The 24,224-nt window shown below is 49.5% G+C and overlaps 1 protein-coding gene across 7 annotated transcripts in view; it reads left to right on the top strand.

The window, feature by feature from the left end:
- IQCE (IQ motif containing E) overlaps positions 1 to 15,835 on the top strand; it is a 38,882-nt gene extending 23,047 nt beyond the window's left edge. For 4 of the 7 annotated variants that reach the window (XM_054693667.1, XM_054693668.1, XM_054693664.1 and 1 more), the window contains 9 exons: positions 782 to 872; positions 4,103 to 4,273; positions 4,964 to 4,987; positions 7,213 to 7,323; positions 7,846 to 7,967; positions 9,009 to 9,109; positions 10,045 to 10,158; positions 11,948 to 12,587; positions 14,564 to 15,835. In XM_054693667.1, the coding sequence (XP_054549642.1) occupies positions 782 to 872; positions 4,103 to 4,273; positions 4,964 to 4,987; positions 7,213 to 7,323; positions 7,846 to 7,967; positions 9,009 to 9,109; positions 10,045 to 10,158; positions 11,948 to 12,057 (844 nt within the window). In that variant the 3' untranslated portion in view covers positions 12,058 to 12,587; positions 14,564 to 15,835. The other 3 variants (XM_054693665.1, XM_054693666.1, XM_037507045.2) reach the window with 3 other exon arrangements.
- The last annotated feature ends 8,389 nt before the right edge of the window (positions 15,836 to 24,224 follow it).

Here is a 24,224-nt window from a genome sequence, read left to right as displayed (position 1 = left end):
GCAGAGAGAAAAGGCCGCATGTGTACACTTGCATTTGTTTGAAATGTCTGGAATAGGCAACTCCATAGAGACAGAAAATAGAGCACTGGTTGAGGAGATGGGGAGTAACTGTTGGCAGGGTTCCTTTTTGAAATGGGGGATGGAAATGTTCTAAGATTAGATGGTGGTGATGGTTACATAACATTGTAAATATACTGAAAACCACTTAATTGTTTAATTTGGTGAGTTTCATGTCAATGAACTTTGTGTCAATAAAAATTGCCTCCAAAAAGTAGATGAAAAATCTGAGCAGAAATATTAAGCACTGACATTAATTAGTAAGATACAGATTACTAGAATGAATAGAAAATATTTTCAGGAGAAATGTGGCTACATTTTTATTAGAAAGCTAAAATTAAAGTAAATCAGAAACAACATATGTACAATGTAGAATTATTTTTACTTTGTCTTTAAAATCTATAGGACACAAGTTGTGAAGAAACAATTCACATTGTTTATAAAAGTCCCAAATGACACCTACTCATCGTCCATACAGTATCTTTTCAGTTCTCACCATTTGCCCGGACTGGTGCTAGGCCCTGGGACCCCTCAGTCCAAGCCCAAGGGGTCTCCTGAAGGGAGATGACAGACAGTGGGGGTGCTCGGGTATATGGTCGTGGCGCAGGTGCCCATGTTGCTCCCAGGGGTGGCCTCGCAGCTCTGTAGGCAGCCATCCCTCTTGTCATAAGTCCTCATCTGTGTGCTGACAAGTCAGGTGGCTTCTCTCCCCTTCCCACTTCAGAGAGGAAATTCGAATACTCACCAAGAAATTACAAGAATTGGAAGAAACCAAGACAGATGAGAAAGAGGGTCCCGTGGAGTGGACTCCTGAGGTATGGTTTAGCTTTTTTTGGTCTTAGTGGGCCGGCAGGTCTTGCAGGTGATATGCGCTGTTCTGGTTGTTTCCACACCAACTCCTGACAATCCAGAAAAAATGTCCTTAATCTGATTTCCTTTCTTCATCAGCATCGATTCTGTAAAATTGCATGACGTCTGGAGTTCTGGACTACAGTAATTGATTGTCAGTTAAGTGGCTTCTTAAACTAGTATTCCAGTTTTGGATCTTTAAACTGGTGAACACACATCTTCCCAAAATTTCAAATATGCAGAAAGTTGAATTATCCCACATGGGATGATGGTTCATTAGAAGGTGGAAAGGAGTTTGAAAAGGCTCTGGAGGGAACCAACCTGCTGCTTTGTAAACATAGAACAGGTCAGTTTCTCGATGTTCTCTCCCTGTGCATTAGTAACCCACAACTTCAGAAGAAAAAATGACCCCAGTGTGGACATTGATCATCAGGAAAGGACCCTCCCCAACATGAGGCATCCTCTCTTTCTTTGAGCGCCTTCACCACTGGGTTTGCCTCTTTCTGTTAATTTCAGAAATCACATTGAAATCCTCCACTACCTTAGTGCAGGCAGAGTGGCCCGCGGGGAGATTCCTCATAAAGGTTTTCCTTAAGAATTACATCCTTTTTCAACCTCCCCATTTCTCCTGATAGCCCTTAGATTTGCTTGGTGTCAAAATTACACTCAAGTGTTTATCAATATTTTGGCACCTTATTATATGACTTTGAGACGTAGTGGCCCTATAAACGACAGGAACAAATCGAGTATCCCAGATTTCCCGCTGTTCAGGGTGAGCTGGGGAAGGGATCCTGACCTCTGTGCAAGGCTCTCAGTACAGGGACATCTGCTGCAGTGGAGACCACAGAGCCAGATGGGAGGCCTATTAGTGAGCAGTGGGACATTCCCCAGCCATTGGAAGGGTAAAACAGATATGCAGTCACTGACATGGAAAGGGGCCTGTGACCTGTCATTGATGGAAACGCATTCTTCTCCCCTAGAACGGTGCACAGTCGTGATCCTCTAAAAAACTTATATGTAGAAAAATGTCTGGGAAGATGACCAAAGTGTGACTGTTGCAGCAGGGTAGGAGTTTTACTTTCTTTTAGCCTTGTCCAGAAGTTTCTAAGTATGTATTATCTCTGGGTGTTTGTTTGTTTTCCCTTGCTTGAGAAGCATTTTCATTTTATTTATTTTGTTTTAAAGATTTATTTATTTATTTATTTATACAAGCACTGGGTACAATCAGAAGGGTGGGAGGGTGACAGAATTCACCAGAGCCAGAGCGGGGAGCAGAGCAGGCAGAAGGACCGAAGTACACTGCTGAGGGGAGCAGCGGGCGGCAGGAGAGGTCTGCACACCATGTGGGATCCTCCGCCGGTGGCCGGGGAGCAGCCGGGGATTGAACCGGTGCTGCAGAGGCTGCGGGCAGCTGTGCAACCCAGTGCTCAACCGCTGCGCCACCAGAGAGGCCCAGAAGCATTTTCATTTTAAAGAAAAAGAATACTGGGATTAATTGGGAAGATATGTGTGCTTCTACATAAGGAAATTGGGGGCCTCCCTGATGGCACAAGGAGTTAAGTCTCAGCACCATGAAGCTATCAGCAGCCACTGCAGCACGCGTTCAATCCCCGGCCAGGGAGCTACCCACATGGCACAGCAGACCTCTCCTGTCTCGCCCGCTGCTCCCCTCAGCAGTGTATTTAAGTAGATCTGCCTGTTCCGCTCTCCACTCTGTCTCTGGTGAATCCTCTCATTACCCCCCCCCCGCCCCCCGCCCCACACACACACATCTCTGATACATAAATAAATAAATCTTTTTTAAAAAAGTAAATTTAGGGCCTCCCTGGTGGCACAAGGGTTAAGATGCAACTTATGAAGCTATCCGCAGCCACTGCAGCATGAGTTCGATTCCCGGCCAGCCAGGGAGCAACCCACATGGCACAGCAGAACTCTCCTCTCTCACCTGCTGCTCCCCTCAGCAGTGTACTTTGGTCAATCTGCCTGTTCTGTTCCCCACTCTGTCTCTGGTGAATCCTCTCACCACTACCACCACCACCCCTGCCCCGCATCTCTGGCCTGTACCCCAGCTCTTCTATGCATAAATAAATAATTCTTTTTTTTTAAAAAGTAAATTTAAATAAGGGAATTGGCTCTCAGCATTCAGATGCGAATGATGAATTTGTGAGTTTAATTGGAGTAGATATGAGTCAGTTTTTAACAGTTGCTTCAAGGAATTTATATGTATATCAAAATGTAAAATTTGTTCAGCTCTCTGCCAAGAGTTTTGGAGTAAATGTTCCTTTATCTCCTAAGTAACTGACTTTACCTTTTTGTTCACACTGGCACCAGCACATGGCAACAGAATTCTCATCTTGCCTAGCGGAGCCCAGTCAGGAAGTATGTTGGGACTGGGGCAAGAAACAGGGCGGTCTTGGAGTCACAGACCTGAATGCCCAACTCAGAATATTGGTGGCAGTGACTCTGTGAGCACTTGTGAAATAGCAGTGACAGAGCCAGTTGCTCGGGGCGTTGTGGCCCAGACAGCTAAGCACTCAGAATCACTGCATGGTTTAGTTTGGTGGCAGTTTTGTGTCGCTCCAGGAGGACTCTCCCCAGCTGTGAGACACAAGCAAGACCACTGAGTTTGCACTGGTGACATGAGAAAAATAGTATTTTCATTTTTATTGACAGATGTTTGATTGAGAGGTTACTATAGATAATAAATTTGAACCCATCAGTGTTTTAATGGTCACCATAGCAATTATGGGTTCTTTCTACGTTAAAAGCTAAGCTAGAAATCTACTGAACTTTTTCCAAATTCCTATTTTTGTAATACAGCATCAGACTAAAAGACACAAAAGAACCCCAGGTATGCAAATACTCTTCAATAATGTGCCAATTTTGCTGAGCTGAGAACATGTACAACATTTGAAATAGAGGCCTCTGGACCCAGTAGGTGAGCTCACCTCTCCCAGAAGAGTGCCCCCAGACAGTTTAGGGAGTTTAATAAAAGCGAATTTAAACATATTTACTTGCTTTCATCTTGTTTCTCCAGAGACTTCTGCTGTATGGACTGATAAACAGTGTGGCTACAGATTTTCCCTCTGAATTTAAAAAAATCTAATCTGATACGTTCAGCCTGTGTTGGGGCCACATCCTGCCACCTGAGCTGCTGCAGGCATGATCATGCTTCCATACCTTGCTTTTCTTGCAGATCCAAGAAGAACCCCAAGCCCTCCAGTCCCACAGAAACCCCATTCTGCAAGACTTTGGACCAGATATAAGTGAGGGGGGCTTCTCCCGGCCACCCTCCTCCTGCTCTGAAGGGAGAAGAGACGCAGCTGCCAGGACTCTGCAGACCCGCTGGAAGGTGTACAAACACAAGGTGAGGTTTCCCAAGGGCACCTGCCCTCTCACCAACGATGGGCACACAGAGTTGTCCTCCCACCAGAGAAGGCATTTTGTTGTTCGTTTATTCAATCGACTGACATTTATGGGTCCCTTTGCTGTGTGGAGCTCCACGATATGTGTGGTGGACATGTGAACAATGTAGGAGACAGAATGGGCGCAGCTGAAAGTGACTCTGTGGGCCGAGGAGCAGAGAGGTGCCAGCACAGTGGAGAGAGTGGGGACCCTGCTGGGAAGGAAACAGGAAGGCTTACCTTTCAGCCTGTGCTGGAAGGATGAGTGGGGTGCCCATTGCCAGAAAAGGCCAATGGCTTGTCCAGAAAGCAACTGTTGGCTCATTTGCTCCATCCTAGACAGCAGTGGTAGGCTGGGTCACAGGGACACTGCTGCTGGTGCAGCCCCCCATCCTACCCTGGAAATACCCCCAGCATGGACTCCCGCTCAGGAATCTTACTGTTGACTGACTGATAAAGCCACTGTGGAATTCACCCCACAGCAGGTGCCTCCTGGGGTGTGGTGGTGGAGGGACGCTGTCAGTGAGGGGTCGCTGGGAACTTACCCGCTTTTCCATCCCCTGTTGACTAGTGGTGCTAAGATCAGGACGTGAAAATAGTACTGTGGGAAAATTCATCTTCATGTTAACTTCTAATTTATCTCTTTATTTCAGAAAAAAAAAGCTGTTTTGGATGAGGTAAGCAAGTTTGATTTCACTAATTTCAAAATACGTCTTTTTCCTTCAGAGTGAAGTGACTGTGGCATCTTAGGTGCTGATTTTCATGAAGTCAGACCAGACCCCAACATTTATACCACATAAACCTTTGGATAAGTTTGCACTGTCAAAATTCATTCATTCTTCCAGCACACTTTCATTGACATCACTTTTGTGCCAAGCAACCTGATGGGCCCTGGGTCCCCAAAAAGACATGAAGAAAGGCAGGTCAAAGTGCAGTTAGGCTGCATCGTGGCACCTTTGGGGTGCATCCCACTTGCAAGCAGGAAAGTGCCTTAGAGGTGCTGTTCTTGCTAGGCCTTGAGAATGATTAAGAACTGCCTGACTGAGAGGCAAGAGAAAGAACCTTGGAGGCAGAACTCAGTCAAGCTCTGGATGTATGGAAGTGTGGCTCATTATGAGAGGCAAGGGTAGCTGTGTGACGAGCCTGTGGGTAAGATGGGAAAGAGCAGCTGGCGGCAGTCACTAGCAGCAGAGAACTAGTGGAATTTGGGGCAGTGCAGACGTCAGCCACCTTGCCTGTTTTCGTGACCCCTCACTGGTCGTTTGCTTCTGCTTTTGACCTTCTGCAGCCTAGTGTCCACACAGTCACCAGGGTGACATAATTTTAAATATTAATTAATACCATTCTTTTCACACTTAGGACAGAATCCAAACTTGTTCCCTAAAGACCCTTCCAACTCTGCATACTCCTCTTTAACTCATCTGGGGGATTTTCTGGCATGACTTGACAATATCAAGCTATTCCCACCACACGACCTTTCACTTGCTGCTCCTGCTGCAGAGAGGCTCTTTCCAGATATTTGCATGTCCTTCTCCCTTACTTATCCAGATATTACCAGCTCAGAGACCCTTTCTGAGTGTTCTATACTACCTGTCACTTTCCAGCCTATGTGCTGGTTTATTTTCTTCATGGCATTTATCCTCCCTTAATTTTTTTTAATTGTTTATCTCCCATTAGAATTATCTCCATGGAGGTAGAAAACATCGGCTTTTTGGGTAGAAAACACCTGTTTTTTTGCTGCTGTGTTCCTAGTTCCAAGAATGAATGAGTGAATAAATGAACTTGGTACTCCTCAGAGGACCAAATAACATGTTTACAGCCCAGACAGCTGGTGTGTGCTGTCCTCCATTCTGTGTCTTCTCTTCTGGTGTCCCCCCCCCAGCCTCAGTTTCCTCATAGTGGAGCCCAGATGATAAGTCGTGCACAGTTGTGTGGGGTCAGTCTGTTAGTGTGGACACAGTGTGGGCAGGACAGAGGCTCGCTCTGCTTTTCATCCTGCGTTGGTTGCTATGGTTGATGTCAACCACTATAGCAGCAGCTTTGCCACATCCAGGATGTGAGCCTTCTGAGTTCTGTGTCCTTAGCGACTGACGTTCTCTCACCTGCCTTGGTAGTACTTGTTCTCAACCCCATGTTTGTGACAGTTCCGTCACCTTGCCTTCAAGAAAAAGTGAAGATGTCTCCTTTCGGTGACTGTTTATGGAAGCGTCTAGGCCTCTAGACAAATGTCGCCTCAAGGCTCAGTGTGCTTGCTTGTCATCCTTCTAAAAAGGAGCTGAGTGGAGATGCAGAGAGGGGAGCCAAGCTTCCCCAAGCATGGGCCATGCAAATACAATGCTGCCCCCGAATTCCACAGCATTGGCTTCAGAACTGACAGAGCACCACGTACTTTAACATTAAGGTCAAAGGATAAATAATTCCTTTGTCATCATATGCTCCACTGCTTGATTTTACATATATGTGGAAAGTGTATGAATTAGAATAAACACCATGAAGTCAATTGTGCCAACATGAAAACATAACCATGTGTAAAATATGGACTGGTATTAGCAGCTGAATTTAAAAAGGCAATTTACATGATCTGAAGAGAAACCAGAGTACTTTAGCAGCTAAATTTAATAACATTTAACAGATGATTCATTTACTTTCCAAGATTCAGCTTCCTGTGGGATCATCTGCCTTTTCCTCCCTAGAGATTAGAGTCAGAATGTTTCTTGCTGTAGGAGATTCTGGGTCAGGGAAAGAGAGGTTCTCAGATACCCCTGTGATTGTGTTGGTAGTAAGGGAAGTAATTTTCTCTGCTGTAATTTTTAGCTTTTCCCTCTGGAATTTCCCTTGATCTATACCTGCCATCTTCCAGAGAAATTAAAATCTGTTCCTCTCTCTACTCTTTCCCTGCCAGGCAGCTGTTGTGCTTCAGGCAGCTTTCAGGGGACATCTAACACGGGCAAGGCTATTGACAAGCACAGCAAGTGGTTCAGAAGCTTCCAGCATGCCCTGCCTTCCTGACCAGGTAACCTCACAGGGGCTGGACACAGACCTAGAGTTCTCATCATTCCCTCTCCGTTTCTTCCTCCCATACTTAAGCAACCAAGGGAAGCATGGGGCATCTTCCAGCCTCGTGTCCTGCCTGCCCTATGGGTGTGTCACCTTCTCCATCCTACAGCACATTGCAGCCAAGCAGCAACACCTGTGGACCCTCCCCAGGTGGATTAGGCCTCAGGGACCAAATCACTTAGCAATTATGACACATCAAGTAGCATGTCAATCCTGCAATTAAGACATAAGATTAAAAATATAATGAAGACAGAAGCTTTCCATGGCAGCACCCTCCTTTATAAAAAGCGCAAGCTGTTCATTAAGAATCTCTAGAGTCTAAGAATTAAGAACCCACAATCAGGAAATTGCTGGCTACGTAATTGGTAATGAGGTGAGTCACCTGGAACAGAATGTGCTCTTACCTGGTTCTCAGGTTGAGGGTGACTGCCCTTGAGGTTCTCCAGTGGTTTTCTTCCCCACTATCATTTTGCTACAGAACACCCCCTCGCCCCGTATGCCAAGTCCCCTTGACCAGGCTGAGGATGACCCAGAGCAAGAGGAGGCCATTACCATCATCCAGTCTGTTCTCCGGGCACACCTGGCTCGGACCAGGCACAGGTAAGTCTGATTATCAGGCCCACCTCTGCTCTGTGTCACAGGGACGCGCCAGACACAGTCACTGAGCAAGAGGCCACCCATCCAGAGAGCCAGCACCTGGGCCAGAGCAAAAGTTATGCCTTGTGAAAAAAACCCACCTCTCCGTGCAGGTGGGGTGAGCCCCAAGTTCTGGTCCTCATGAAGAGGCCTCTCTAGAATCATTTCCTTGCACTGGGAGAAAACAAGTAGCCAGTTTGAGACCATGTACTGGTAGCCGCCGGTTTGTAGAGTTACTGTCAGCTTGTCCTAATGCATTGCCCTTTTTAGAGAAAAATGTGACCTGACCCAGTGTTCAGAAGATGTAGGCATTGTCAGAAGCCTTCCTCCAGCAACACAGACTCTTTCTGAGCAGCAGCATTCCTGCTAGGCCTCCCCGGTCATGGGGACTTTGTTGGTTGCAGAAAATCAGAACCCCACTTAGGTCAACTCAGCTAAAGAGTGGAACTTCTAGTGAGGCTAGGAGAACATCAGGCACAAGGCAGGGATGCTGCTGGCTGGGACCGGGCCAGGCCTGGACTCTGCTGCTTGGGGAAGCTCGGCTCCCCTCTCTCCATCTCCACTCAGCAGCACTCTGCTTGCTGGCTCGCACCCCTTTGCCATGGATTTCTCTGTTTCTCAGGCTTTGTGGCAGAAAATTGCAGCCACCATGTTTTTAAATCTGCAGTTTCTCTCTGCAAAAGGAGAGCTGGAATCTCATAACCCAGACTCCACCTTCCCACCTCCCTCAGATGGGACCAGGGGCTCAGTGCAGGCTGGGGATCCACCCCTGATGCAGTCAGCCACAACCAGAAGATGGAGAGCTGCACAGCCGTGAGCATGTCCAATGAAGTGAGGCCACTGGCTCCACGCAGACCCAGGGCACCAAAAGGAGGTGGGAGGAAAGAGAGTCTCAGGACCAGCCTCTGCTAGCAATGGCTGTTCGCTCTGTCAAGCCCTACTATAGGGCCCAGACAGTGTTGATGTTCTGTAATGTCAGAAACGGCTAGTGTTTCTCTCTTCTAGTGTTGCCAGTAAGGGAACCGGCACTGCTGCTGCGACTAAGAGACCTGTGTCAGCTGCGCGTGACAGGACCTCCTCCCCACCCTGCCCGGCAGCTGTTCCTGGTAATTTCATTTCCTTTCAAATTCTAGTGTGAGGGGCAGCTGGCCCCTGAGGTTTGAGCCAAAAGAGCTGCTACTCTCCCCAAAGCTTGACATGTGAAAGGACACGTGGGGGACTTTCCTCCCTGTGACCACCTGCAAACTCAGTGATGCCCTCAGCCCGGAAGTCACCTCAACCAAGTCTCCCTCATCACAGCTTTGTCCCTTGGATTGTAGGAATGGCCTGAAGGGACTCCCTGAGCCCAGGAGACTAGAGAATGGGGTCAGGCATCATGGACAGCAGTGTATTCCCACGGATATTGCAGTGGGAGTGTCGTGATTTTCATATCTAGAGTTTGCTCTTGGCTCCCTTGGGCCCAAGTTTTTCCTATTTATTCGTTTTAAGTAATACTTTATACAAAAATAGTTAGTGGATAATCAATCCCTAATGGTGAGGCCTGGTCCCAGCCTGCCATCCTCATGTGTGAAATGGAGAATTGGGTGAGACAGTCTAAGAGCCGCTGTTATCATGTGAGCTATGATTGTATGATCTACGATTCTTTCAGCCTTATACTCTAGCTAGAAGACCTCATCTACACTTGCTTGTTGTGACTATTGCTATCACGCTAAAGATGACCAAAAGATCCTGATTTGAGATTTTATCTCTTATCAGACCAAGAAATGTAGTCTTGAGATTTTATGAAGGTGGAGTGTGGGTCGGGTCCAGCATGCTTCCAGTCCTGGCCTCCTAGCCTGGCTTCTGCGGTCTCAGAGATGGAATTGGAGAGGAGCAGGGTGCAGGTAGAGATGATGCTTCATGTCAGGAAAAACTACAAAGAAAGTGGGTTTTCTGATGAAAAAGTGTTAGAGTAGACAGATGTGAGGGTGTGGCGGCTCCAGCCAGCATCTGGCGCTGTCTCTACACAATGCGGGTGCTTCCAGTTTGCATGTTCCTTCAGGGAAGGAAGACAGTGAAGCGAGCAGCTGGGAGACCATGGGGGGACCAGCTACTGAGGAAGAAGTGCCAAGGCCTTGGGGACCAGGGAGCCCCACCACCCTGCAGCCCTGCCCTGGTGAGTTGAGGCCAATGGTGGGCCACAGCGAACCCTCTTGCTCTGTGAGCCCATGACTTTAGCTCGCTGCAAGCCCACTCTGACTGAGCACCCTTGGCCTGCCAAGCTTCCTTTCAGGGGCTGGCCTGCTGGGAACAGGATTTTGGAGACTATTCTGCATAAGCAGCACCTAGAAATCACATTTTAATCTTTTTCCTAGCTTTGTCGGAGCTCACAAACTTTGAACTTTGATATTCTCTCCATTTGTATAGCTCAACTAACAAAGATTAGCAGCCTGGGGTTATAGGAGAGCCGTGCCAACATGCAAAGCCCAAGAAGCCCCGGGGGCCATCCTAGAACTTGTGGGCACCCCAAAAGGCTTTAAGTTGTTCTCCAAACAGCCCTTTCATGCCCATTTTACCAGACCCTGCATTCAGTGACCTTTAGATTCTTTGATCAAAGTTAAAGTGTTTGTTTATGCTGCCCTTTTCTCCTCTTGATAAATGTATGTAATTTTGAAGCAGCAGCTTCATCCACCTGTCTGAAAAGTATTATCACAGAACATTCAAGCATTCAGCTTTTATTTACCCAAGGATACGAGTATGTGAAAAGTAGAGATGGAGCTCTTCTTTTATCTAATTGTGAAAGTGTTTTTAAAGGAAAAAAACCCTTGAAAACTAATGTTTTTAATTTCATAAGTTTCCACTTTCATGCAATTGGGCCTTCATCCACGGTTCTGCATCTGCAGATTCATCCAGCCCCCGATGGGAAATCCATACCATGTAGTTAGGCCTCTGATGGTTTTGTCAATACGGAACACAAACTGTTTTCTTGTCATTATCATCTAAACAAGTATTTACATTTACATTGTGTAGGTGTTATAAGTAATCTAGAGATGGTTTAAAGTACATAGGAGCGTGTGCACAGGTTATATGCAAATGCTATACCATTTTACATAAGGGGGTTGAACCTCTGTGGATGTGGTATTCACAGAGCAAATACCAAGGGGTGACTGTATTAGTTTTCTGGAAAGTTACAGAAAAAAAGCTGATGCAGCTACAGTATCTGTAGCACTGCTCAGCCCTAATTTCCTTCACCTTTTTATCTCAAATCAGTGGTTGGTCACTTTTTCACTTTCATTTTATTGAAATAATAGATGAAAGGCCCTTTTTAGGGGCTGTGAAGCCTGCTGATAACCTGCCCTGCCTAACACCCATCGCCCCCAGTCCATGGGGTTCGTTGCCGACATCTCATTCCAGTGTAAACTGGGATGTTTAGATGTGAATGAAGAAAGTGTAGCTGGGGAGGATGGCCCACCCATGTGAAGCTCACAGTGTTCGTGAGGTCGGGCTTGTCCTGCCTCACCTCAGTGGGGTGTGCCACGTGGGAGCCAGCTGTTCTCACAGAGAGGCTGGGGCCGCTGCCTCATCTGCACTGCAGGCCAGACTCCTGGAGCTGCTGTGCGGGCGGCTCAGCTCCTGCCACAGACTCACCCTTCCTTCACGCTGGTGGTCTTTACCTTTCCAAGGTGTGCATTCCTTTTTGGAAAGGGCCAGAATATTCAGTGCTGAGCTTAGAAACAGATGTGGGTGCAACTCAGAGTTCAATGAGTAGCACTCTGCCATGAGTGGCTCTCATGGCATCCCCCAGAGACTAGTTAAAAAAAAAAACCAATTTCGAAGAAAACAGCAGTATACCCACTGTTTGTGGGTGTGACCTGGGGCTGATGTGAAAACGTGTCCAGATGGGTGCCCAGAAACAGGTCCCAAGCAGTCGGTGTGACAGCCTCCCTCTCTCTGGTTCCTTGCAGTGGCGTCCTCTCTCTCAGGGCCACCTACAGATGATGTCAGCTCCGATGACTCGGACGAGATTATCTTTGCTCCGTCTCTGCCTATGAAGAAAAGCACCTCCCCGCCCTAGACCCCTGCACATGCCCCGCCGTGGCGATGGCTCTAGCGGAGGAGGTTGGGGCTGAGAGGACAAAGCACTTGTAGAAGACATAATAACTATAAATGAAAAATAATTTATCTTGTTAGGAAAAGAACGGTACATACTTACCACCAGAACATCTTAATGGGTTTTTCTCTTTTGTTTTGCTTGTTTAAGGAATCCCAAATGCCTTTATTCTCTGGCCAGGGTCAGGGGCCCATCTCCAGCTGCAGTTCACCCTGGGGTTTCAGTTCCAGGCAGACACAGCTGCCCGGAATTGTGGGGGCAGCCAGGGAGCCCTGCAGAGACACATTCTCTTGTAGCAACAGACTGGCTGTCTTTGGCCTTGACTTGGGAAGAGCTGCTCCGTTAGGATCCAGCACTGACCTCATCACCTTCCTCATCCTCGTTGACATCTACTCCACCAGGATTTGCTCCCATCTCCACCTAGTAGGTCCAGCCAGACCCGCTGAGCCATACCTTTTGGAAGAGCAAGAGATGACACAGGCCTGCAGTGGGCGGTAGGTTTTCCCTCATCCCCACAACAAAATGCAGTCCTTGCAAAATGAGAAGACATCCCAAGATGAATTCTTATTCTTTAGGCCTTTCCTGCCCCCCTCACCACACAGATCTTTCTACTGTCATCTTTCCTACCCATTGGGGCGCTGCCCAAGAAGTCTGGTAGAATTTTGTGATAGTTATTTAGGCCTTTAAAAAAATGCCAAACTATAATATAATCACAGAAGCAATATCCAGTTTTCTCTTGAAAACTGCAGCAGGGGATGGCTGTCCCCAATCACAGTTACTATGACTCTAAGAGGTCCCCAGGTCTCCCTCTGCAGGCCACAGGTCCAAGAGGCATGACCTTGTCAGCATCCTGAAGCCCCATCTGTTTGGCAGGGTTCCTTAAGAAAGTCAGTTCTGGCCCTTTGTTAGTGAGATTAACACTTGTTGGTGGGTAAAAATGAGGTACCTGTGTTTGGGTAGGGCTTCCAGGGCCTCTGAGCCTATATCCCGTCTGACATCTGTGTCTGCAGACCCCTGTCAGGACTGACTCCCCTCTGGGGTGGAGACGACATCTCAGAAGAGATTGATGTTTGAAAGCTGGCCCAAAGACCAACCTGATGGGCTCTGCAAAACTTGCCCCATCCCATCCCTAATCTCCTGCAATTCTGTATGTAGCCTTTCTGATGTCCAACCTCAGGGAAGTCCAGCATGAGCCAGGTCTGTGGGGCGCTGAGTTGTCCTGGCCCTATTGCTGGGACAGGCTGGCCCTATTCCCCACTTAGGTGCTATTCAGTGTGTTGAAAAAAATTCAGCTAGAGGGCTGGCTTGTTTAATTTTTTCTTTACTTGGTCTGTTGTCTGCCAGATCAATTGTGTTCATTCTTTTTGTCCCCCATTGACTCACTGACTGGCTGACTTGCTGCTGATGTGAGCATTCTGTAGACCCTACCTGTGCTCAGCCCACTGGGGCTGTTCCCAGGTGCAATGTCCCATCATTCTTTGGGGACCCAGAGCTAAAGGTCTATGGGGCTAATGTACCCAATTCAGCACCTAAGGGAGAAAAGGCACATTCCCCAGGTTGCAGGGGGCAGGGGGGGATGTCTAAATTACTTACCACTTTCAGGAAGGAATAGCCTCTGGAACTCTAGATTCTGGGTACCCACAAAGCTCGGTCACTAAAAGGATGTCCCTGCTTGGGGCTGGCTCTGCATGGTGTCCAGGGCTATCTTGTGTACCATGACCTGTAAGATCCTGGCCAACCAGCAGAGCTGAGATCAGCCCATGGACTTGAGTTTTCCACTCAAGAAAATGCCACTGAAAACTGTAAGTATGTTCCTTTGGTCTGCCTGCACAACTGGGTGCAGCAAGCATTCTTGAAGCTGCCATAGTAAGTCGCTGTGCCTCAAGTGTGTGTCTTCAGCTGATGTCCAGTGACTGTCCAGTGCCCTTTGCTGGATGCAGCCTTCTCTTGTGATCCCTTCCTACACTCTGTGAATTTGTTCCTTGGAGGACATGCCAGGGTCAGGCATGTTTTCAAGGCCCCAGGTCATAGCCTGGGGATTCTAAGGCCACAGGAACAGGCAGGGCAGTGAGGAGCCTGGGACCCGGGAGGACCACCTTCCTTATGCTGCCTCCATGGTGCTCTGCTAGACAGGTCACCTGGGCATCTCTCCACACAGTCCTCTCAGAGCCAGGCTGCTGACAGTGGCAGTGGGGTGAGCTGGGTGGGGGTGATCTGGGGGCAGGGCCTCAAGAGGTGGCAAAACAACACCCCTGGGAAGATTAGAAATGGAAAGTGGATAGAGGAGAAAGGGACTTCACAGGTGGTAGGTGCCCAAAGGCCCAGGTCTGTACTTTGGGTGGAGACTGAGTGGCATATGAGGCTCACTGCAGCACCTGCCTGCCTCGTTGAACTAAGCAGCCAGGCTATTTGCTGTTAGAGGCTGTGTGGGTGATCCGGCTCTACAAGAGCTTCCTTCTCTCCATCCTAGATACCACAAACCGGCAGTAACAGAAGTGGAATCTCTGGACCTTGGCTGTGTCGGCAGAACCACGCCTTCTACCCTGACCCTGCTGGCGTCCCTCCGTGCAGAGCTGGGAGTCGTGGCATCCTGACGGGGCCACACCGGGCTGCCAATGCCCTCTCCTCACAGCAGTGCTGCCCGTGGGCTCCAGGGGCACACGCAGGATGCACAGGAAGCTGACATGTTCTGCAGCCCTTGGTTCACACCCATCTACCAGATGCCAACTGAGGAGAAAATGCAGGAGGGGCCCTACTGGCAGGAGGGCCTGGAGCAGGGCAGACAGGCTGCCTGGACACTTGTAGGAAGACACTGGGGCCAAAGCTAAAGAGCATGGGAGGGGTGCATGTTTGGGGGCAGACTAGGGAGCTGCTCTGCTGTGGGTTTCTGCGCAGGGTGACCCCAAAGCAGGGCTGAGGCTGGAAGGTGGGAGCCAGCAGCAGGTTCAGTGAGGAGGGCTGCCAAGACCGCGTGACCTCCAGGTCTCCTGACCAGTGGGGTGCTCTTAGCAGTGCTCAGCTGACCGGGGCTACCTTCAGGCAACAGCCTGGTGATTGGACGGAGCCGCTTCACCCGTTAGGGTTTTGTTGGCTCGTTCACATGTGCGTTGAGAGACCCTAGAATAGACAGATGGTCTGAGCACGCCTTGACTACTGACAAGGGGAAAGAGGGCCACTCTCTAGTCAGACGGACCAGAAGCCCTTACCCTGGCTGAGACCAGTTGCGTTAGTGAAAAGCAGACCAGCCTAGCTCATCTGTCCAGGATGCAGACAGCAGAGCAGAGCTTAATTTTTTAGGAAATAAATAACCTCTGCAAAGCCCGCTAACCATCAAGGTTTGAGTGAAGTGTGACCGCCACCATGACCTGTCTAAGCGAATGCAAAACCCTCCTTTGGCCTTGGAGGCCATGTTTGCTCTCAGATGACCCAGACCTGCTGAGCAGCAGATTGCTGACCTGCTATGTGTCCGGGCCGGCTACTCCAGGCTCCCACACACCAAGTTCTCGAAGGTCTGTTAGCAGTCGACACCCCAGGGAAGCATCCTTAAAACTGAGAAGTGATGCCAAGAAGTTGAACAGTGAAACCAGGTGGCTCACAGAGGAAGAAGTGGATCGGCTGGTCTTTGACATATTTACTTAGAATAATTCTACCTTTATACATAATTTATACATGAATCTTTTGGAAGGGATAGCTTTTCACTCTATGCTACTCATTATTGGCCTTTGTAAATAAAAGTTGTTTTACAGACTATTTGTCTTGATTGCCCCATAAATCTGTCACTTTAATTACCTCCAGGTGTTCGTGATGCCACAGCTCATGCCGCCCAAACACTTCAGTTGATCTGCTTCAGAAACCCTATTTTTCTGAGCTTCTGGCATTTTGCTTTGGTGACAGCACAGGCTGGGGGTTTAGAGCCATCTGGAGGAAGGGAAGGGATCCCACCGCCAACTCCTGGCCATGCAGGAATTTTTTTTAAAGATTTATTTCTGTATACAAGAACTGGGGTGTAGGCCAGAGGGGTGGAGTGGGGATGGGGGATGAGAGGATTCACCAGAGACAGAGTGGGGAGCAGAACAGGCAGATCTACTGAAATACACTGCTGAGGGGAGCAGCGGGCGAGACAGGAGAGGTCTGCTGCACCATGTGGGTCAGCTCCCTGGCCAGCCGGGGATCGAACTTGTGCTGCAGTGGCTGGCAGTAGCTTTATAGCGCTGTGTCTTTAACCCCTGTGCCACAAGGGAGGTCCCCCATGCATAAATTCTGATGCATCTATGGGCACCAGGGTCTCTTCTCAATGTTCCTTCTAAGCAAGCAGCAGAAATGAAAATTGGGGCAGGGGGAGAATTTCTACAAATTCTATTTGAGGAATGGAGTAAATCATTTATTTAGAAATCAAACACAGGGGCCTCCCCAGTGGCGCCGTGGTTGAGCGCTGGGTTGCAAAGCTGCCTGCAGCCTCTGCAGTGCCTGTTCGATCCCCAGCTGCTCCCGGCCACCGGAGGAGGGTCCCACATGGCGTGCAGACCTCTCCTGCCGCCCGCTGCTCCCCTCAGCAGTGTACTTCGGTCCTTCTGCCTGCTCTGCTCCCCACTCTGGTGAATTCTCTCACCCTCCCGCGCTTCTGACTGTACCCAGTGCTTGTATAAATAAATAAATCTTTAAAAAAAAATCAAACACAAAGTTGATTTCTAGGTAAGTACGGTCTTCCAATATTTTGTTGCATAGAATAAGGTGCATCTGTGGCTTTGTGTGTACACTGCTGCTTGCCAGGCCCTTCAATCCTGGCTGGGATGTGTTTGAAGGTCCTGCGAGGACTTGTTTGTTGTTCCAGCACTTGCCTGAGCCTGTTTCTGTGTCCCAGTCACTCTGTGTCTGGTTGGAAAACACCACGCTTTGTAGAGAGACTGGTAGGGCCTGAAGGAGTCGAGAGTAGAGAGAGTGGTGCATCAAACCCACCCCACCACCCTGCCTCATGTGTGCCACGAGGCTCAAGCCTAGGAAAGGGGCAGCCTCTGGTGACAGGATTATGGCGAGAAGTCCAATCTCCACCCCATAAACAGGAAAAGTGCAGGGAGATAGAGACCAACATGAACATATAACTAGTAAATGAACATGCGCACACACAGAATCTCCCTGTTCCTGCCATTGGTTTTGGTGCCCTTAGGAATTCTCTGGTTAAAAGTAGCCCCCAGTTTGGTCTGCAAAGCACCTGTGGACCTCTTTGAAGACTGGTAACAGGATTACCCCCAGATCCTTGCCAAGATGATTTAAAATATGAGCATTCTCAAAAGCCAGGGAATATTTAAAAAAAAAATTCAGAATCCAAGTGCCTTGTTCTTTTCAGCTCTGCTCTCGGGTTCAGAATAGAATTGATGAGGTTGAAGCACAAGTTCAAGTTTCTTTGCTCGGGTGCCAGCTCAGGGCTTTTGGCCAGCACTTTCCCATTAACACCCTGGGAGCCCATCCCGGGCCAGCCCAGGGGGCAGCCCATTAGACAGCGTCTGCCTGAGGAGTCTGCAGGAGTCCTGCGTTTCCATGGTGCTGGTCCTTCTGAATGGGGGGGGGGGGGAATGCCCCCTGGGCTATTCATTAATTAACACACAGAACAGCCTGGGATTCAAAGGAGAGAGCCTGAGTGGGCCAAGTCTTCTGGGACTGCCATTCATGGACAGAGTCTCTCCAGCCCTCCCCAGGCCGGCTTTAAAGGAAAGCAAGCAGGGAATGGGGGTGGAGGGTAGCAGCTCAGAGAGAAGCAGGGCTTGTTTGCCTCAAAGCGGCCTGTCCCTGCTAATAGCTATGAACCTGCTGCCAACCCTTCTCAGGCTGGCCTTGTTCCCCAACTCACGGTGATGATGTTGTTTTGGGTTCGGAGAGTGGGGTCCGAGGGTTCACTCTGGGAAAGTTTTCACCACAGCTCCCCCTTCAGCGGCACGCAGGGTTTCCCAGGCAAGTTTCTCCAAGACACAGAGATGTTAGTTATATCCAAAAGGACAGGTTTATTATAAAAGGGAGAGAAGAGTAAAGGACACTTGCATAGGCACAAGTGGGCAGGAAGAGCTGGCCCGAAAGGGACAGGTTTGCTGAGAGAGGCCTGCATGATCGCAGGCGGGCGGCCTTGAGGAGAGCTGCCTCCGCTGAGGGAGATCAGTAAAGAAAAACCCCTGCATGGTACAAGTCACAGGCAGGCAGGAAGGCTGCTGCCCTGCAGAGGGAGAGAGTTGGCGAGAGGAGCACCTGCATAGGCCCAGGTGGGCAGGACAGCTCCTGCTTCAATCTGTGCCCTCCACAGCGTTTGATGCAGACACTTCCTTCCTAGCCACTCTTCTCCCCACCTCCTGTGATTTTCCTCCTACCCCTCCAGCAAAAAAATGTCTTTCAGGGCCTCCCTGGTGGTGCAGGGGTTAACAACAGTGCTATCAAGCTATCTGCAGCCTCTGGAGCACCAGTTCAATCCCCGGCTGGCCAGGGAGCAACCCACATGGTGCAGCAGACCTCTCCTGCCTCGCCCGCTGCTCCCCTCAGCAGTGTATTTCAGTAGATCTGCCTGTTCTGCTCCCCACTCTCTCTGGTGAATCTGCACCTCTGGCTTACACCCCAGTTCTTATATGCATAAATAAATAAATCTTAAAAAAAAAAAAATCTTTCACAGCCTGTTTGTCAAATGTGTGTGTTCCCAGAGTTCATCCCTAGCACCCAGACTGTAAACATTGCTGTGGACGTTTGCATGTGTGTGTCTCAGAGGCCTCAACCCCACAGCACTGGTGGCTCTTCACCCCCAACCTGCTTCCATCTGGTAGTCAGATCACACTGATTGGTGTCACAGGCCACTGGATCGTGAAGGGGACATCATCCCAGCTCCCCTCATCCTCAGCCCCTCCCCCAACCAGTCACCAAGGCCTCCTGGGCTCCTCAGCAGCCCCCAACTCTGTTGCCACATCTGCAGTGAGGTCAGGGGACGTCACCAGCCATCCATGGACACCAGTATGATCTCTTGAGCATGCCATGCCACCCTCACACAGGCAAAAGCACATGCACACAACAACACACACACACATGCACAAATGTGTGTACAGGCAAACACGTAAACACACAAAACATGCATGCACACACACAAACAAAACCACACATGCACACACACTCATTCTAAACTTAAAGCCGTCCTGAACTGCACGAGGCTCTGCCATGTCTCCCGAGAGCAGACCACAACAAAGAGCAGCTGTGTGACCAGAGTGAGAACATGGACATTTTACAGGTGTGGATGGGCCTGTCAGGTGTCAGTCTGCTAACAGCTGGCTCACTTGGTCATCCATACACATTTAAGGCCACATATAAAATGAGATCACCCTCAAGTCCAAGAGCAACTGACTCAAGGACGTGAGCCTGGGCGGAGACCGCGGTAGCTTGGTGGCGGCTTCTGCCCTCCACAGGCCACCGCCGGCTGTCTTTAAAGTGAGTGTGTACAGGAGGATCCACAGTGACACCCACTACTGTCAATGCAAGGCTCTTCTCCTGGGATAATGGAGAAACCTGAGTTACTTTTCCTAGGATTTTTTAAAGCGGTTTCTGTCAGTTGACCTGATATGGGGTTCAGGTGGCTTTTCTCAGCATGTGGCTGTCAAAGTAGCCCAGAGGCCTGTACTATGAGATGCTTTGTAAGGACCTAAGCCGGAGGCAGGTCCCTCTTTTTCAAAGGATAAAACCCTCCTCTCATGTTTAAACTGTCCGGGAATGAAACAAAGACCTCGCTCACCCCCTGCTGCTCCTGTCTCAGAAACCCCCACTTTGAGAGCAAACTTGGCAGCCTCCAGAGCACTGCCTCCTGCCCCGCCCTCCCTCCCTAGGCCAATAGCTTCTTCCCTTTCAGCCTCAGGCCAGTTCCTTCACTTAGAGAGCTGGTTCCTTCTCGCTGGCGTTTTTTTCCATTTAGAATAACCACTGCTGACATTCGGTAAATAGCACTGCAGATACCCTGTGTGGATGCAGAGAGAGGTATCTGAGAAGGAAGGGAGGAAGAAGGAATTAAGCGAGGGAGGGAGGGTTGGAGGGAAGGGGAGAAAAAGTAGATAAATACTATACAAATAATTTTGCAATATTATAAAAAGAGAGATACCTGCAATTTTATTTTAAAATATTACAATTTATTTCACTTGAATTTAACAGAAGAGACCCTGAAGAAATTTCTTCTAACTGCTGTCCCAGGTGTGGTAGTTTTTGCTTCCTAAGGCGGCTCTTTCAGTGTTTTTGCTGATAGAGGCACTTGCTCCTCCCCCCACCCCGACCCCGCCTTGGGATCCCTAAGGACAGGAGTAGGGGGCTCACAGACTCAGGGGGCTCCTGGCCATGAGCTATTTTTCTACCAAGAACCACCCAGAGGGCTCTCAAGGTCCCACCACTCCTACCCCAAGTCATGTGGAGCTTGGTAAAACTCTCCTGCAGCTGTGAGCCTTGGGGCATTCTGGAAACTTTCTCAATCTATGGACTCACTGCTACAGTGACCTCTTTGCAAATCAAGAGATCCAAACAATGATTCTCAGAACTTTGTGGACATTTGCTTCTTTGCTTCTCCTCATCATTGCTTCTAAGGGACTGGGAAGGGTTAAGATCTGCACTGTGCCCTTCTGGAATCTTCTCATATTTTTTCTTGGGCACCTTTCACAGTTTGTGACCTGAAACTGTACCTTTTTGTTAGTTGGTTACTGCTGTGGGAATTTTGACTTCTTCCTCCTGCATTCAATTTTTCCTCATCCTGTTAGGTACTAAGGAGAGATTCTGCTCTAACCTTACTCTTCCATTTTACCCTGAAACCCCACTGGTCTTTAAACAGGCTCAGAGTCTCCCATTTAAAACCAAATCCATGCAGCCCTCTACCCTCACCATCTCTCCTGCCCTTGGCTTTCAGAATGCTCAAGGCTGTATCTCAGACTCCAAGTTCCACTTATGGCTCTGGCTTCTGTGCTGCCCACGTCTGGCATCTGCCCTGCCCACTTGCACCAGCCTCACTAAGGCCACCAAAGTCCCATCTCACCTGACCTCTTAGCAACATCTGACACTTCCAGAAACACTTCCTCCCCTTGCTGCCCTGAAACCCTACTCTGTCCTACCACACTGCAGACAATGCTCTTTGGCCACCTGCTGGAGTCCCTTAAAGTTTGTCCTGTGCTCCTCCACTCAGACCAGCCCTGGCACCCTGGCTGGGGTGACATCTATCATGCAGGTGATGGCAAATGTGTCTCCCTAGCACAGCTGTCTTCTGGACTCCAGGCCTGGCTGCCCAGCCACCTCCTAATCATCTCTTCAACTTGTCCAAAATTACACTCACCAGCCTCACACCCACTAGAATGGCCACCATAAAAATAAAAAATAATAATAAAAAAAAAACCAGGGCCTCCCCAGTAGCACAGCGAGTTGAGTGCAGCACTGTGAGGCTGTCCACAGCCTCTGCAGCATGGATTCGATGCCCGGCCAGCCAGGGAGATTCCCACATGGCGCGGCAGACCTCTGTCTCGCCCGCTGCTCCCTTCAGCAGTGTTTCCGGTCTGTCTGTCTGTTCGGCTCCCCGCTCTATCTCTGGTGAATTCTTTCACCCTCCCGTACCTCTGGCCTGTACCCCAGTTCTTGTATAAATAAATAAATCTTTTTTAAAAATTGAAAAAACAAAATCACAGGTGAGGATGTGAAGAAACAGGGACCTTGGTGCACTGCTGATGGGAATGTAGAGCAGCACAGCTGCGTGGAAGCGGTGTGAGGTTCCCCCAAAATTGAATATAGAATCACCCTATGATCCAGACATCCTATTTCTGAGTATACGCCCAAAAGAATTGAAAGCAGAGACTTGAACAGATTTTTGTACATCCACATTCATAGCCGCGTTATTCACAATAGCCAAAAAGCGGAAACAACCCAAGTGTTCAATGGATGAATGGATGAGACATGGTCTGTTCATACAATGGAATATTATTTTCCAGCCCTGAAGGCCTGGAGACGCCCACATGGCGAGGCTGGTTTGCAGCCCAGTTCACTGGGCAGGGATCCTCCCCTTTGTCATGCCGGGCACAGTTATGATTTGCCCTTCAATGGCAAGATTATTTGTCATCGGACACCCCATCAGCCGCCTGAGACACGCTCCACGTAGAACCTGTGGGCTCGTTGCTCTTCTCAAGACCTGACCCAGTCCTTGGTACACAGTTGGTGCTCAATGTGCAGAATGAAGCTGCAATGGCACAGCAGCTCTTGGGTGGGGGAAGGGCAGTGCAGAGGCCCTCCCTTGTATAGCCGGGCCCCACTGGGCTACCAGCTCCTGGCAGAAGAGGCTCCCTACCTAAGCCCCCCCCACAGTACCCAGCACACAGTGGGGAGAGAAGGCAGCGTCAGCACTCCCACCTCACTCCTGGGGCTCATTAAACTAGCAGTCAGCTTCCACCTATTCTGTCTCAGTAGAGTCCCCAGAATCTGAGCTGTCTTCCCTTGCCTTCCATGCGCCGGGCCTGGCTGCTGTGTGCGAACACCCAGAAAAACAGTAACCAAATGAGCAAGAGGTTTCCAAAGGCCTGAGGGAAGCAGAGCAGGGAAGGGGTGGCAAGCCATGATTCTCAAAGACTTAGAATTTCATGGTTGCTTCACCGTCCTGAACACAAGGGGTCGGGGTCCAAAGCGACTGCTTGAACGTCAGTCACTACTCGTCAGTCACTACTCGTACATTCCGGCTGGCAGGAAGGAAGAGGCGCCGTCCCCTGCCTTGAGGGCACCTCCACTTGCATCCCCTTGGTCAGAATGCAGACCCTTGCACATTCAGCTGCAGAGCAGCCTAGAAGATGTCTTTCATTTAGGTGGCTATAGATTTATTTATTGATTTATTTTATAAATGAGGGCAGATTGATTGATTGATTGATTGATTTATAAGATTTATTGATTTATTTATACAAGCACTGGGTACAGGCCAGATGTGTGGAAGGGTGAGAGAATTCACCAGAGCCAGAGCGGGGAGCAGAACAGGCAGAGTGATGAAGTACACTGCTGAGGAGAGCAGCGGCGTGGCAGGAGAGGTCTGCGCGCCTTGTGGGACCCTTGCCCGGCGGCCGGGGATTGAACCGGCGCTGCAGAGGCTGCGGGTGGCTTCGCAGCCCAGCGCTCAACCGCTGCGCCACCGGGGAGGCCCTAGATTTTTTTTTTTTAAAGATTTATTTATTTATGCATACAAGAACTGGGGTACAGGCAGGAGGGTAAGAGGATTCACCAGAGAGAGTAGGGAGCAGAACAGGCAGATTGACTAAAATACACTGCTGCGGGGAGCTGCAGGCGAGACGGGAGAGGTTGGCTGCACCATGTGGGAGCTCCCTGGCTGGGGATCGAACGCGTGCTGTAGTAGTTGCAGATAGCTTCACAGTGCTGTGCTTAAGCCGTTGCTAAGGTGGCCACAGATTTAATAAAAATGGGAGGTTCTGTTACTAAGGGAGAAGAGAGGATAAGTTCAGGGGAAGGCCAGCTCTCTTCTCCTTGCTCTTTGGAGTCCCCCCAGAGTCCCCATTCTAGGGTTAGTATAACCCACTGCACCCGCACAGCACCCAAGCCCTGCCCTGCAGATCTTTCCAGCCCGGCCTCCTGTCCTCCCTGCCCCCAATCCAGTCTCACACTGCCCTTCCTCAGAGCTCAAGCTCGCCTCCTTGCCTAAGCTAGGAATGTCCTCTCCACTGAGCCAACCCACACCCCCCCTCTGCTGAGGCTCAATTTGGGGATCAGCCTCTCCTTTCTTTGTGTTCTCACACAACACAGTTCCTTTCCTCTGTTTTAATATTTACTGCACGTTTGCAGTGTTCCAGGCAGTGAGGGAGAAAAGCACTTTGTACACAATATCCAGGTTCATATCATCTGTTTGCCAGTCTGTCTCTCAACTAGACTGAGTGCCTGGAGGACGGGAGCAAATTCCTTTACCCATACACAGCTAGGAGACCCCAGGGGGGTGGACTGGCTGAGCCCAGGCAGGAGAGGCCCTGGGACACAAAGCACACCAGGCAGGCAGGCAGCACAGGGGCTGTGGGGGTCAGCACACACTGATCCCCCCAGAAGAGGGAATGAGGGGCTGGGGCTGGCAAGTGGGAAGGCAGGTCTTCTTGGCTGCAGGAGATAACAGCCCC

Source organism: Talpa occidentalis, unplaced genomic scaffold (genome assembly GCF_014898055.3).
Source record: "Talpa occidentalis isolate TD23 unplaced genomic scaffold, MPIMG_talOcc4v2.1 talOcc4.12, whole genome shotgun sequence".
Classification (NCBI taxonomy): Eukaryota; Metazoa; Chordata; class Mammalia; order Eulipotyphla; family Talpidae; genus Talpa; species Talpa occidentalis.
This window is presented reverse-complemented; position numbering and strand designations above follow the sequence as displayed.